The 15,800-nt window shown below is 39.0% G+C and overlaps 2 protein-coding genes and 1 long non-coding RNA gene across 3 annotated transcripts; all 3 read right to left on the bottom strand.

The window, feature by feature from the left end:
• Positions 1 to 718: 718 nt before the first annotated feature.
• LOC129779225 (uncharacterized) lies at positions 719 to 2,019 on the bottom strand. Its single transcript, XM_055786584.1, has 2 exons — positions 1,890 to 2,019; positions 719 to 1,816 (listed from the first exon to the last, which is right to left on the bottom strand). Exons 1-2 carry the CDS (start codon positions 1,965 to 1,967, stop codon positions 980 to 982), a joined length of 915 nt encoding a protein of 304 aa, XP_055642559.1. The 5' UTR covers positions 1,968 to 2,019; the 3' UTR covers positions 719 to 979.
• Positions 2,020 to 3,230: 1,211 nt separating this feature from the next.
• On the bottom strand, positions 3,231 to 4,674 carry LOC129774385 (uncharacterized). The gene is made up of 2 exons (XM_055778117.1): positions 3,869 to 4,674; positions 3,231 to 3,800 (listed from the first exon to the last, which is right to left on the bottom strand). The coding sequence occupies exons 1-2, from the start codon at positions 4,613 to 4,615 to the stop codon at positions 3,231 to 3,233; spliced, it is 1,317 nt and encodes a 438-aa protein (XP_055634092.1). The 5' UTR covers positions 4,616 to 4,674.
• Positions 4,675 to 5,118: 444 nt separating this feature from the next.
• On the bottom strand, positions 5,119 to 6,029 carry LOC129779227 (uncharacterized). The gene is made up of 3 exons (XR_008743595.1): positions 5,510 to 6,029; positions 5,405 to 5,454; positions 5,119 to 5,342 (listed from the first exon to the last, which is right to left on the bottom strand). It is a non-coding gene; the product is annotated as an uncharacterized LOC129779227 (long non-coding RNA).
• Positions 6,030 to 15,800: the final 9,771 nt, after the last annotated feature.

Genomic DNA, 15,800 nt, shown 5'->3' with positions numbered 1-15,800 from the left:
ATATATTTAAAATATATATTTAACAAAAGCTGTCCCCTTTGTATAGTCCTACGTCACTCCGGTTATGTCCCCGACATTACCCATCCGTCTTTTTTTCTTTTTCCTTTCCAATCGTGCTTCATTCTATTTCGCTGCTGCTCTGGTTGCCCGTTTTGGTCGGTACGATTTGAGGAGCACAAAATGGACCAATCAATATTGGGCACATAGTGCATTTTAACAATGCTTGATATTTCACAATTATTCAATTATTTATCTCAAGAAAAATGAAATGTTATTCGTTATGATAGATGCGTAGATATATTTCCTATCAATTGATGCAAAAACCTTTGCAAATTGCCTTGCTAAAGTGGATACGTTTTACAGAAAGAAGACAAAAAAAATCAGTCGTAATTAAAATTGGTCTCATTTCAGTTATTTTGGGTAGACACTTTTATTTATATGAAGCTTTAATAATCGCAGAGCGTGAGGCAGCGGCCATTTAATTTTAAATTTCTCCACGCAGTCTCTGAAAATACGATTTGCAAACATTGCCGTGAAATGAAAGATTTTTTATCTGATATGCATAAGTTAACCATTTTCCTTGATTATTGTGACAAAATATACTGCCGCTCTTCGCATATCCGTCCCATGTCGATTTTCAATGATTTTGGTTTTTTTGTGGGAATCTGCTCAAAATTATCTCAAGTTTTGAAAAAAATAATAAAAAAGTAGACTTTGTTCGTAAAATATGAAAAATCCAAACCCGTTTGTGTTGTCCCATGTCGAAAATATTCGCATAACAGTCACGTTGACTTCATTGATCGCGGGGAGCTAACTGATGTATTAAATTGTTCATTTTTAAACCGTGCTAAGCAATAGAAGTGCTTATTATGTAAAGTAAAACTTAAATTAAACTCATATTACACACTAAATTTGTTTAAATCCATTTTATTCGAAAAAAAACTCAAAATTTCATTCAAAAGTTACATAGAACTTAAACTTATTGCTCAGGAAGGTTATTCCAAAACAGCTTCTGCTCCTCTTTGATAACTGGCAAAATAGCATTCAACAGCGCCTTCTTACGGTCGGTAGTTATACCAGCTGGATCTTTACGACGCGTTAGGATATTCGCCAAATTGAAATCCTTATGGATAACGATCTTCATCTGCTTCTTAGACATGATGCAACAAGAATGCATTTTTTCGCTGTCATTCACAGCGCTGCTGTAGTTCATTTCGTAGCTGCCTTTTTCGAAAATGATTTTCCTGATATTCTCGATATAAGGACGTGGCTTGCAGTTAGTTAACGTATACTGCGAAACCGTCATTTTCATCTCAAAAAAATCATTGACCGACATATCTTCCACAACAACGTTACTTTTCGCTTTTTGTACAACTCGTTTGAATTCAGGAAATGTGCATACCGGCTCACCATTTCGCATTGCTTTTTCCACAGCAGCGTGAAACGAATCCGCTGCCATAAACGTATGACCGGATTCGAAGAACTTTAGAGTTAGTTGCTTCACTGTAGTTTCCTTTGCATTCAGCAGAAGGGTCAGATAAAGGAACAAATTCCAATTTTTGTTCTGGTTGGAACAATTGTCCAGCCAGAACGTAACTTTTTCCAAGCCATTGCTGCAGCACCAGTCCACAACTTTGTCGAAGCAGCTCGTAATGTCACCAGCTGACCTTCCTGAAGTCGATTCGTCCCATACACAGGCAATAACGGGAAACGCTTTTGAATAATTGTGAACCGGCGCGAAAGTTTCGTTGTATGCTAATAAGCGTTGTGTAAAGACTATCGACTTCATGCCTTCTAGACGGGGAAGCTGGATAACCTGTAATTAGAATTGAAATGAAAGTCGATTCAATTTTCGCATAATTTTTATAACTCCAATTCAAATAAATCACCTTCTGGAGGTCAACTGCAAATACAACCTCTTTTGAGCGGATTTTGTCGCCGTCGTCCTTGTACGCCGATCTGGACATAGATGCCAATCGCAAATGCTCCACATGCGATTTGCATGTCGAACACACTGCAGTAAAATTCTCTTCGTCGGTATGCTCGACTGTACTCTGGTGTAATGTGGCCGCGACACAGGCCTCGCATTGCTCGTTTCCTAATTTAACCAATGAAATGTTCATGCTCGACATTACATGTGAGTAGAAAGAATAATTGACCTTGAGGTCAGGAGGAGTCGATTCTTGATAGTTGTTGTGCATGGAAACTCCGGTTAAATCTGAAGGCAGATAATACCGGTTCGGCGCGTGGGCTCGTCGGTAGTGCGAAATACTTGGGTTGTAAGTTAAGATGTGTGATTTTACTGCTTCGTGTTTCTGTTGGCTTCTCTCGTATTTTCCACGCTTGGACGGTTTAGGGTTTCCTTCAAAATCGCTCGCGACAGATCGATATATAATGTTTCTACAGATAAAAAAACACTCAATCTTTATGTTTTACAAAATAATATTCATTACCTACCCACAGTTATCTCCATATCCAATCGTGTTCAAGAACAACTTACGACATACACGAACATCCGTTCCATTCAACAGACGGAAGCTGAAAATATATGAACAGCTCTTTTTCGGATTTTTTGCAGTGAATCGATTCCTTAGTCGGAGTGGTTGTGAGCTACGATGCACATTTTCTCTGATGAAATTGGTTTGACCGGCTTGATCGAGTTTCCAGAACTGATCATGAATAATTGCACGTTCGTCCTTGGACACAATCTGGTCACAATTCTTTCGGCAACCGCATGTTGCGCTGATCAATTTGTGAGCCAGCCGGCGATTCTTCGCGATCTTTGCTTTTCTTATTTCTTTTTTGGTTCGGTTCCACTTCCTGTTCTGGGTTGCAAAAAAACTTCCGTCGGAATCCACCTCTTCCCCTTCTGAACTCGAGCATTCCATTGCATTTTCTGTTGATTCATCTGAATTTTGAACCGGTTGTTGAATTGCGTCCGGACCGTATTTTTCCAAAAGGAACGTTTTCAGCGGAAACCTGTCACTTTCGGGTTCTTCAGCAAATCCCATGAAATCTTCTTCTTCTGTATCTTCATTACTGCCGTATCCTTTCAATAATTCCAATGCAGACATAGTCGAAGTGTGGAGGAACTCAAAACATTAACTGTTTCCGGCACGTTACTCATAAACACAGCAAACACAGAACGAATGACTTGTCAATTGTAGACGGACGAGAGTAAATAATGAGAGTAAGCGGAGTCTCGTGAATCTTACGGTCTTGTTCACAAGTTACAAATCGGACATATTGCTGCCCAATGCGTGGACTGTCTGTATCAATTTGATAATATCATCCCTGTCCATGCCGAGGATATTGGCGAACTGGAATTGATGTCCGAAGAAAGAAATAGTGATAAAATCTTCCGCCAATTGGACCGAGATGTTTGCTTTGGCAATCTCTAGAGATATTTGCAGGGCAGCTTGAAGAGCCGCTACGCTATTGGTAAACAGCAATCTAAATCGTTCCAAATTGAATGTTCCTTGGACATATCTGCGGAACGTATTGCAAAGACCTGCGATCTGTGCTTCTCGCAGTAATAGCCTTCCGTTATCCAATGTGATAACCTCTCGGTACAAGAAACATAAACTGCAGCACAGAGAAATCTGCTCTCCCAGGGCCATATCCTCCCAATTAGCCTGTGCGAAATAGATACGTGCCGCTGTTCCGACAGGGTTCACATAGCGACTCAATTTGAGTGCTGAACAGACCTCATCGAGGAGGAACCAACTTTGGACGCCTATCACTGCGATGGAACATATGTTTGCCGCCACCTGGAACCAATTGAGAGCAGCTTCAGGGTTCTACGAGGAAAAAACGATAACATTTTATGTGTTTCTCTTATTTTGGCTGCATTTGTGGGAAGAAAAACCTTAAATGGATTCAGCGATGTTCCGTGTCTAGCGGCGTCGCACAGTTCTGTTAAACTCCGTCCGGTGAAATAGATCCCCGTCGCCATGTTCACCGCTTTGAACGGCATGAGAAAGCCACCAAGGAAGCCGAATGTGGTAACCAAAACATCAGCAGCAGTCAAAAGTGTGTTCTTGAAGCCGACCACTTTGTAGCTCACTATAATTTCATTACGTTCATCAAAGTCAATCACTCCTTCTGCTGGGAAACAAAGCACGGCAAATGGGAACTTGTTTTCCTCCAAAAATTGGCTGAATCTGAGATAAACTCGACCCATCATGTCGATGTAGTGGATGTCATCTCCCCTGTTCCGAGTCTTGATAACGAGCGTCGAATGTATGCGCCACTGATCATTCGATTTGATTGCAAAAGTAAGCGGAAGCAGGAGAAACCGATAGCACGGCATTTGTCCGACCACTCCTTCGAGCCATTTCCGATACTTCTCCGGAATCAGGAATAACTCCTGCCCCGTCAGTGCGGCATCACTAGCTTCCAATGCCTCAGGAGCTACAAGTCCGGTGGCATACGCGATCACATTCATAACCTGGGTGGCATTCTGCGCCTCCGTGTATTTTTCCACCAAATTCCGATCGATATTTCCAGTGGGTTGGCCGCGAAGAACCATGGTTTCTATGTGTCGAAGTGCTTCTCCGTGCAAGTCTGCGCGTCCCCTGAATTCGGTGATTAGTCTTTGCCAAGTAGCTTCCATCGTTCGTGTTCCGTTCGCTATCGAAGTTTGCGCTCAACTGATACGACGGGCGGAGGGGATTTTTGAAGAACCTTCTAAGAATGCAATCTATTTTTAGATGCATCGGCAAATTCATTGTGTAGTGGTTAGTGATCCCCGATTTTTGAAATTAATCGTTCATCCACTAATCGAATACTTTTAAGCAGTTTCCCACATTCCGTTTTGCCTGCCAAGATCGGGTCGATGAAATGTCAACAATCGACCTCAAATGCTGCCACCTTGCAATCGAGTTATCGACCTTTCATATGCATTCATCGAACAACTTGACGCCACTTTTTTGCCAACATGTGCAAGGCGTCGACCTGCATGTAACGCTGCTTCCAACACTGATCGTCTCTTGTTTGTATTGGTTTGTTATGAAACATGAAAAGGAAAAACATTGATCGATTTTAATCATTTTATTCAAAAAAACACAAAATGCATATAAAATATAAACAAGATATATAATGTAATCGGTACATTCGGGTTGTCTGGATTGACGATTCGAATCCAGCTCCTTTTTCTCCTTGACACACATATGTGGCTGAGGAGGTTTCTTCAATGTGCGCGAAGCACGAGATCTCCGATATGGAAAGTTGCTCGAAACACTATCGATGGTCAGGTCCAGATGCTGCTGCTGTTGATGTTTTCCCCTGGAACAGCCACCATGGCTTGGAGGATACTGCTACGGGAAAGCCGATGCTGTTGACTGCTGTAATAGAAGTGGAAATAAGCACTGTGGTGATGGGGGAAGTCATTTTTCTCATTCACCAGTTGATGGAAGCAAAAAAGCCACATCATCCGAACGGGTGTATTCATAGCTGAAATAAAATAAAATAATTAGTATTTTAAAATGTCTGCTATCTAATAGTATACCTGGTAAGAAACCACTATGGGAGAATCTGATAATGTCACATCTTGCGTTTGTGATTAATTTCCACCTGTGGCGAATCTACACCGTCAGTCTCCCCACACTGTTGATCTGGCTTAGCATCATTCAATTCAATACCGTTCGTGTCCTTACTTCGTTGGTAGAAATGTCTCAGAACGGAATAAACTTTCACTGATATGCATCTGCTCAGTTGTTCCGTATCGAAATTCATTGCTTGTTGTGCCTGCTTCTGGGCAACGTTGTCCGGATGCATATGAACTAGTTTAGCTTCCGTGTTGGACCCAATTGCGTTCAGGAATGCCGCCGGTAGCAATCCGTTCGTTCCAGATTCATAAAGTAAAAACCTATCTATTCCACAAACTCCAAACTGAAAAAATATATAAAATAAAAAACAGAAAAAGATTCCATACTCACCAGTTATATGATCCGGTTGTTTTGGTGTGAGATGACAGTTCATCGTTGAAGAAAAAGTGATGCCGATTCGTTTTGTTAATCATTCTGTATTTTCGACCAACGAATTTTCGATGTTACGTATTTGGGGAATAGGCATGACAGAATGGATTTTCAAAAGGAATAAACACACTTTTAAAATAAAAATTATGAATGAACATTATTTTTCTCAAATGAAATTAGTACTCAATGTAAATGAAAATCACTATTGCATGCAAGTGATGAAAAAACGTCATACAAAAATTATGCCTAAAGATAATTTTATATTATAAAGGTAAGTTTTTGTGAGAATATCTGAAAATTTATAGAAAATAATTTAAACTAAGGTCAGGAAAACGTACTTCAAGTAGATAAATAAAGCCAAGAAACAATTTTCATACAAATTCTACCAATTTAAAACTGCCTTCGGGCCGACTAATCTGATAGAGAAAAGGTTCCCTCATACAAACTAATGGCGTATCCAGATGTCAACATCGTACCGAATAGGCACCAGCGTTACGGTCGGTGTTAGGTCGATGATTTTTTCGTCGATTGGATTGTGGGTTCTTATTCGATACGATTAATCGATCCAAATAATCGATTAATCGATTAATCGTCACACTGAGAAAAATAATTAGTTAGACTAATATTTCTCATTCGTTAGAAAGCCATCTGGAATCAAAAAAGTGTTCATTGAGCCTGAAAATCAATTATTATCTTTTACGCTCCCCTAAACTCGTAAACGAAGCTCATCTCGCATCGACGGCATTGAGCTTCTCTTAAGAGTTTAGGAGAGCGTCAAAGATTATGATTGATTTTAAGGATAAAACTGCAGCGGCTGTACGGTTTTTTTTGCTCTGGGTTTGGATCGATTAATCGACGTAAATTATTCGTTCGCTTCGATTATTGGTTGTGCAGTATTCGTTCGATTAATAATCGATTTCTGTAGGAAGTATTCGATTAATCGATTAATCGAACGATTATCGGGGATCACTAGTAGTGGTTTACTATATCAACAAGCTTTATCGTTCAATTCTGAGAAAACTGGAATGTTATAATACGCATATCAAACGGGACACCCGCAGCTATTGAGCGCCAAGTCAGCTATTTTAACTGATACTTTATTATAACTTCTTGTCTGATCGCGCTAAGATTCATATCCTCATATTACCTTTGAGCTGGTTGGAAAATCGGATAATTACTAGTGATATTCGCCTTTCTATTTGCGAATACGAAAGTGGTGCAAATTACATATATGCATGAAGCATATAAAGGATTACATTTTAGTTAATTATTATACAGGTCGGACTCGATTACATACAGACTAGATTATATGTGATTCGATTATATACAATTTTGGACTCGATTATATACAGTTTGGATTTTTTTTTATATTTCAAATATGGCTTATTACAAGAAGAAATGTAACATTTCAACGTTAAGGTGAAGTTTAAGTGGCATTACATGGGGTAAAAGTCGTGATTTTTGAATTTTTTTCTTGAATTTTTCACCAGGAATTGTTCATATCGATATTGCAGCCAAATTATGAAAGATAGAAGTTGGGCATCAAAGAACAAATTATAGAGCGGATTAACAACTTCAATTTAATTGATAGAAACAATCTAGTTTAATATACATTTTTAGGATAAAATTAATAATAACACATTTCAAATTATCAACTATTAAGTTTTTCACTACCAAAAATGATCTTAAAATCCATTAATTTAGTTGTTCCATTACTATATCCTGTACTTAATTTTCTCATCTTTCAAATGAAAGCATCAGAATCGTCTTCCGTAGCGTATTTTTTAATGTAGAGCCAGTTTGAGACAACAGAGTCCGAAACAAAAAAAAGTTCTATAACTCTGTCATTGTTGAAATTCGAACATATGCGTAGGAGGATTTTTTCATTGAATATGATCGTCTATGAACTCCTGAGAGTATCTGGGAAAATTTATTTTTTCCATGTGAGGAAGGTGTTTTCTGACTTTAAGGGGATGAATCAAAAATCTAATTCCTCTTTTATTTTCAAAAAAGAAAAAGTACATGCAGAAAAAAAAACGTGCTCCCGTGGCCGAGTGGTTAGCGTCATAACTAACATGCCGGGTGTTCGGGTTCGATTCCCGTTCTGGTTAGGGGAATTTTTCGTCAAAGAAATTTCCTCCGACATGCACTGTGATCACGCGTATTCTAGAGCTTGCCACTCAGAATGCATTCAAGGCGTGTTATTTGGCATAGAAATCTCAACTAAGTACTAATAAAAATGACGCAAGTAATACTACGTTGAGACGGCGAAGTTCCTCTAGGAAGGTTAGTGCCATTGAAGAAGAAGAAGAACATGCAGAAAAAAAACAAATAAAAATTTTTTTTTGGCTCGATGATATACATGATTTGATCATATACAGTGAAATTAATTCAAAAACTGTACCGTTCTGAATCATATTTCGGACGCTTAAGGCATATGATGCAGAAAACAGATCAAAACTTTGTGCACAGGTATTATATGATTGCTATTTTTAATAAATTAGTTCAATATGCTTTTAAGCTTTCTGCTTTGGTACCTATTTGATTGAAAACATAAGAAAATCGTCGGATAAAATGCTTTTCAAATGAAGCGAATAAGAATCAAACTTCGGACACTAAATCGAACTTTGGACAGATTGAATTCAAATTTCGGACACTTTATTTTTTTATTTTTTGGACGGAAACTACATTACACTTGATTATATTTTATAGTCAACTGCAAACACTTACCAAGCAATCACAGGAAACTGTTAACAATGATCAGAACTGATGAAACACGGGAGAAATTTAAATATTTTTGAACGGGTAAATTCTACGTGCTCACGCTAATGAAACGTCAAACACAAACGATAATGAGTAGTGTCGTAAGATTTCTGCCGATTATGTAATAATTCAAATGTAGTTCTCATGTGAAATGATAGTGAAACCAAGGGATTACTCTAAAGAAGCAATTGTGATATAAATTTTATAATTATATCATCAGTGCATTAGGCATTTCAAGATATTAGAACAAAATGTCCGAAATATGATGTTGTCCGAAATATGATTCAGATCGGTATATAATCTAGTCCGCGCTGTATTAGTTACCGTTCTGAATCATATTTCGGACGCTTAAGGCATATGATGCAGAAATCAAACTTCGACACTAAATCAAATTTCGGACAGATTGAATTCAAATTTCGGACGCTTTATTTTGTATTTTGACGTAGGACTACGTCTTTCATTTCTATACTGGGGTGTGAGTTTGAAGTTTCGAATACGAAAGCGTTACGCCGGAGAACGAGATTTTGAGCGTTAATAACTCCTAAACAACTGAACGAAATGATATGATAAACACTTCATTCGAAAGATAAAATGTCTACGCGTTATATGCTTGTTACTTATTAACTTGTAACTTGTTTCAATAGCCCTAAAATTGCTTTCAAAACAGGCTATTGAAATCACACTAATCGCTATATAAGCGAGTGCCGCTCGGAAATCCATTCAGTTACGATTGCGCAGCGATTGAGGTACGATCGCTGGAATGGGTGGCTGTTTCCCTAACAAACCATGGAGCCTGTGGAAATTGGCATAGCAAATTAGATGCAAGCTGCGGGTGCTTTTGTACTCGCTTGCGTTTCTGGAAATTGGAATGTTCCCTAACACAGATTCCAAAACCATGGAGCCTGAGGAAATCGACATTGCAAAATTGATGCAAGCTGCGTGTACTTTTGTACTCGCTTGCGTTTCGAGAAATCGGAATGTTTCTCTAACACAGACTTCAAAACCATGGAGCCTGTGGAAGTCGGCATAGAAATTTAGATGCAAGCAGTGGGAACTTTCGTACTTGTTTGCGTTTTTGTAAATTGGAATGTTTCCCTAACACAGACTTCAAAACCATGAAGCCTGTGAAAAGATGCATACTTTTGTACACGGGTATTGCTTCATTCAAGTTTTACCCACTAACGTTTTCTTCTTACCTTTTTATTTTCAGAAGCCGTTTTCCCGCCAAATTTGCGCTGCGTTGTGTTGTGCTGTGTTTGAGTGAGAAAAAGTGCTGCAAAAGTCTGTATTAAGACTCAGTGAATTTGAAATAAAAAGAAAATTATAAGCGAAGTTATAAGGAAACCAAAAGAAGAGAATATATTGGTGATCCAGTTTAGTGAGTGCCAGAGGGCCTCTTCGAAGGCTATTTTTTTCATTTCGTGGTATTGAGGTGTTTCTACGGCGATAACCAGAGATCTCGTTTAATCACTGGTTGTTATCTTCAGGTACGCGGTAAGCGAAACCATTTTTCTTATCTTATCTCATCAATAAATACCATATTAAAAACTCAGTGGGTCGATTAGCCCAGCCGTCATTATCGCGGCTAAAAGCAGTGGTGGCGCGGTACCACCTGATATAAATAAAAGGCGCAACAATTATAATTATACAGTTCCACTTTTTATGGACCCAAATGGCGAGTTCGGGCAAGCACATTTCCTTTTGCTCCAGGCAGAGGAAGGTTGTAAACTTCCAAAGATCCCGTTTATAATTGGGAAAACCATCCAAGATGCGGTGAAGGGTGATATTGAAAACGCCCACACCGAAGAAAACCGATCCCGATACGTGTTGAAGGTGAGAAATCCCGAACATGTTGAAATCCTTCTTTCTCTGAAGGAATTAATTGACGGTACAAAAATTAATGTCAATTACCATCCAACGCGCAATTATTCTAAATGCGTCGTTACTTGCTGGGAAGCCATAGAATTGTCTGAAAAAGACCTTATGGCTTCACTAAGCGATCAAAATGTAACGAAAATTCATCGTATGACTAAAAAGGGTAAGGACGGTGAAGTAATTCCTCTTCCTACTTTAATATTGACGGTTTTGGGTACTGTTCCTCCACAATTTATAAAATATGGTCTACTAAGAGTGGCAACCAAACCTTTTATACCAGAGCCAAAGCTCTGTTATAAGTGCTGGAATATCGGACACACAAAATTGCGTTGCCCAAGAAACGAACCACTTTGTGGAACTTGTGGCGAAGAGCACAAAATTGTCAAAGATACCAAATGCGACAAACCAGTTTTTTGCCTTAGATGCAAAAACAATGAGCATGGATCTTTCAACAGAAAATGCCAATTTTACCAGGACGAAAAGGAAGTCCAACGGCTTCATATTGTCAAGGGGATCTCGTTTGAAGAAGCGCGTAAAATTGCAAAAGGCGGTAAAACCACCTATGCAGGAGTAGCGCAACTAAGGCTAACTCAACACAAAACAGATGACGAATTCAAAAAAATCATCGAAATTAAAAATCGCGAGATCGAAGATCTCAAGAAACAATTGGCAAATCTTAATAAAAAAATTGATTTGCTATGTGCTAATGAATCTTTGACCGAAATGGACACAGAAAGCGATTGTGAAAATACTAATATCGGAATTAACACTGACCAACCAGAACACACCATACACATGAACAAAAAACGATCAAAAAAAGACTCCGACTAGAGAACACATGAAAACTCCACCAAAAACGAAACAAACTAATAAAGAACCACTTATAATCGGATCCAGCAACACACAAATGAAAACAAATATGGAAATAGACCAATCTTTTGACAAAATGACGCTAAAGCCATCCACTTCTGGTAACAGTACATCTGCCCCAGCTAGAAACAACTCTTCATAAATGACTAACAATCCCACCAAAAATAATTGGAAAATTTTTAACAATTCAGCCGTCCAATGGAACGTTAGAGGTCTCAGAAGTAGACTTACTGATTTACAACTATTAATTTCCGAAATTAATCCCATTATTCTTTGTATTCAGGAAACAATGACTCCTGGTAATTTTTCTTCAGATTACATAAAAAATTATGTAACATATTTTAAGGAAGGCCCCACCCCATCTTCAAACGGGGTTGCAATTGCAATTAAAACCGGGTCCCCCCATAAACTCCTTAAACTCAACACTTCAATGCAAGCAATAGGAATTTTATCTGAATTCCCAATTGCAGTTACATTACAGTTGTTAGCCTGTACATCCCACATCATGCTGACTTGGCTACACTTGGTGGTCAACTGGATCATCTAGCTTCGCCCCCCATTTATAATTACGGGTGATCTTAACGCTCACTCTCATACTTGGGGTAGTACACACCTCGATCGACGAGGAGAGATAATTGAGGATTTCACTTCTGATCACTCCCTTCACATTTTGAATAATGGTCAACATACCAGATTACACTCTTCTAATGGTCTCACAACCGCCATTGATCTCACTATCGCTTCTAGTCAACTTGTTTCGAAGCTATTATGGAACGTTTATGAAGACAACTGTAATAGTGATCACTTCCCCATTATTATTTCCCTTGGTAAGTCTTCTCCGGAAGTACCCACTAGACCAAGGTGGAAATTTGAATTCGCAGATTGGACTAGTTACCAGTTAGATACTGAAAACCGCCTCTTAACCAGACAGGATTGGTCTGCAGAAAGCTTTTCTCAGACCATCCTTGAAATTGCTTTATTGCACATACCAAGAACCAGTGGAAATCCTGGAAATCCTGTGCGTCCCTTGGTGGACCCCTGAGGTCGGAAATGCTATTAAATGCAGAAGAAAGGCGTTAAGAAAATTGAGGAACACCAACTCAAACAGTCCGCTCAAGCCTATTCTGTTGAAGGAATTCCAGAAGGCGCGAAGCGAAGCTAGGTCTGCCATTTTCAGAGCCAAACAGGACAATTGGGCCAAGTTTGTCGAAGACATCAAACCTCAAACGTCATCAAAAGAGTTGTGGAGCAAAATTGGAAGGCTAAACGGAAAAAAAGAGAAGAAACCAATACAATCTCCTTATTGATGGTCAATATACTATTGACCGCAAAACAATAGCAGAAGCTTTTGGAGAACATTTTGCCAAAGCCTCGTCCAACCATAACTACAAATGTCTTTTCCAAACCAGAAAAGCCGAATGTGAAAATGAACTCGTTGACTTCAACTCCGATTCTGAGTTTGATTACAACAGGGATTTTTCCATCATCGATCTTGAATGGGCACTTGGTAGAGCGAAAGAAGGCTCTGCAGGACCAGACGAGATTAGCTATCCATTGTTGAGAAATCTGACCTACCTTGGAAAAAAAGTCTTATTGAAACTTTACAATAAGGTATGGTCCAGCGGGAATATTCCCAATTGCTGGAAAGAAGGTCTGATAGTTTCACTTCCGAAACCAGACAAAAACCAATATCTTCTTGACAATTTCCGACCTATAACACTTTTGAGTTGTGTCGGAAAAGTTCTAGAAAGGATAGTTAATCGACGCTTAAAGACCTTCTTAGAGTCTAATAAGCTACTAGATCCAAGACAGTTCGCTTTTCGTGCGGGAAAATGCACAGAAGATCACCTCGAAGAATTAGAGGCTACTGTGCATGACGTTATCGAGAAAGATCACCACGCAGATGTGGCCTCACTTGATCTTAGCAAGGCATTTGATAGAGCATGGAGGTACCCAGTATTGAGGAGTCTCTTCGACTGGGGGATCCGTGGAAGACTAGGTTTTTATATTAAAAGTTTCCTAGAAAATAGAACCTTTAGAACCATAGTCAACAACACAAAATCTTCACTAAAAATCCAAGAAAATGGAATTCCCCAGGGCTCGATTATATCACCAACCCTCTTCTTGGTCATTATGCAATCCCTTTTTGCAAAAATTCCTGATAGTGTAAAAATCCTTGTTTATGCAGATGACATTGTGCTAGTTTCAGTTAGCGTCGCTGCTTCAGCAACAAGGAAAAGACTTCAGAGAGCAATTGATTCCGTTCTAGACTGGGCCCAAAATCTTGGTTTCTAAATATCTCCGGAAAAATCTAAAGTTCTTCATATATGCAGTCCAAAAGCTCACTTCAAAATTTCCAACCCCAAAATTTTCGAAACCCAAATCCCCTCAGTCAAAACTCTTAAAATACTCGGAGTAACCTTTGACAAGAAACTTAGTTTCATGCCACATCCTCAGGCGATCAAAAAAGAAGCCCGAAACAGATTAAATTTATTGAATTGTTGCAATTTCTGGCAACCTAGTTTCCGGACATAGGAAATCTCTTTTAAGGATAGTAAACGCTTGGTTAATTCCAAAAATTCTCTATGGAGTAAGCATCTTCAGCAGAGGTGGCGAAAAACCGCTTAAAACGATCGAACCGGTATATAATAAGGCAATAAAGATAGCCATCGGTGCCTTTGTTACAAGTCCCACTCTCGCTGTTATGGCGGAAAGTGGGCAGCTACCATTCGATCGGCTCGTTACGAAGATTGTAACCGTTACCTTTCAATTCCTGACCGCGACCATGATGTCCCATTAATATCTCGGGCGAAGGACCGATTCAAAGAACACACCAATCAGGATCTTCCCGATATATGTGTACATTCGACGGTTATGGAAAGGAATTGGAATGTGAAACCGCCAAACGTCAACCTTGATTTACTCGAGGAAGTTCGTGCAGGAGATCTCCAATCAAAAGTAAAGGCATGTTTCAATCACCTCGTAGAAACAAAATTCCAGTTTGAACATCAAGTTTACACTGATGGTTCTGTAAGCACTGACGGTGTCGGTTGTGGAATTTTTGATAACCAATACACTGAGAAGCTTCCTCCTCAATGCACAATTTTTAGCGCAGAAGCTTTTTCGCTTCTAATCGCTACCCAAGAGTGCACACATGATTCTCTTCCTACTGTTGTATTTTCTGATTCCGCGAGCTGTCTCCAGGCTCTTCAAAAAGGTAAAAACCTTCACCCATGAATCATTGCAATAGAAGAAGCTGCTTCTGACAAAAATATTACCTTCTGCTGGGTTCCCGCTCATACCGGAATTCCTGGAAACACTGCCACCGACAAATTAGCCGGTAGGGGCAGAACCCAAGAACCCCCTAATATACCCATTCCTCGCTCTGATGCGAAACTTTGGGTAAAACAACAGATCCGCCAAAGTTGGGACATAGCCTGGAGAAATAGCAGATCAACTTTTCTTCAAAGAATTAAAAACAACACTCTTCCATGGCATGACAGAAACAACAGTAAGGAAAGACGGCTTCTCACCCGTCTTCGAATCGGTCATACAAAGGTCACTCATACATATCTTTTTCAATTAAATAAAGAAAAACCTCAATGCTCTTGTAACGAGGCTCCCATCTCTGTAAGTCACTTGCTACTGGATTGCCAATATACGAAGGATGCTAGAATTAGGAATAATATTGGACAGAACCTAAGGGACATATTAAGTAATGATGACACTCAGGAGAATAACTTAATTGAATTTTTGAAAGAAACAGAACTTTACAAGAAAATATAGAACATTTGAAACAAAAATAATAAAAATATTAGAAAAGAAAATCGGAGACGAATGAATTGTTAGATTTAAAGTCTCCGTAAACAAAGAAAAAGAAGAAGAAGAATACTTTTGTACTCGCTTGTATTTTTGCTAACCGGAATGTGTTTTCCCAATACAGATTCCGAAATCAAGAATTTGGGAGAATCGGCATTGCAGATACATTCAAGTCGGCAATATTTATATACCCCCAAATATTTTAACACTCCAGAATTCGTTTTGCTATCACGGTCTACAAAAGCGGGTACAAATGCAACGCTTTGGCTCGGTTTGACGAGACTGTATATCCCTTCATGCCGCCAGCTCACTAAACTTCTATGCATACCGTTTGATGATTAAGCAAAACGTTAATAACTGTTTACTGCGATAACTACTACCATAATGCATAAATTGACTTAAATTGAGATTTGTTTGCAATTGAATTCGTAAATAGCTTCATTCATTCACTATTTTAATAAATAATTTAATCAATGCACAAAAGATAGCACTGCG

This window comes from Toxorhynchites rutilus, chromosome 3 (assembly GCF_029784135.1).
Source record: "Toxorhynchites rutilus septentrionalis strain SRP chromosome 3, ASM2978413v1, whole genome shotgun sequence".
NCBI lineage: Eukaryota > Metazoa > Arthropoda > Insecta > Diptera > Culicidae > Toxorhynchites > Toxorhynchites rutilus.
This window is presented reverse-complemented; position numbering and strand designations above follow the sequence as displayed.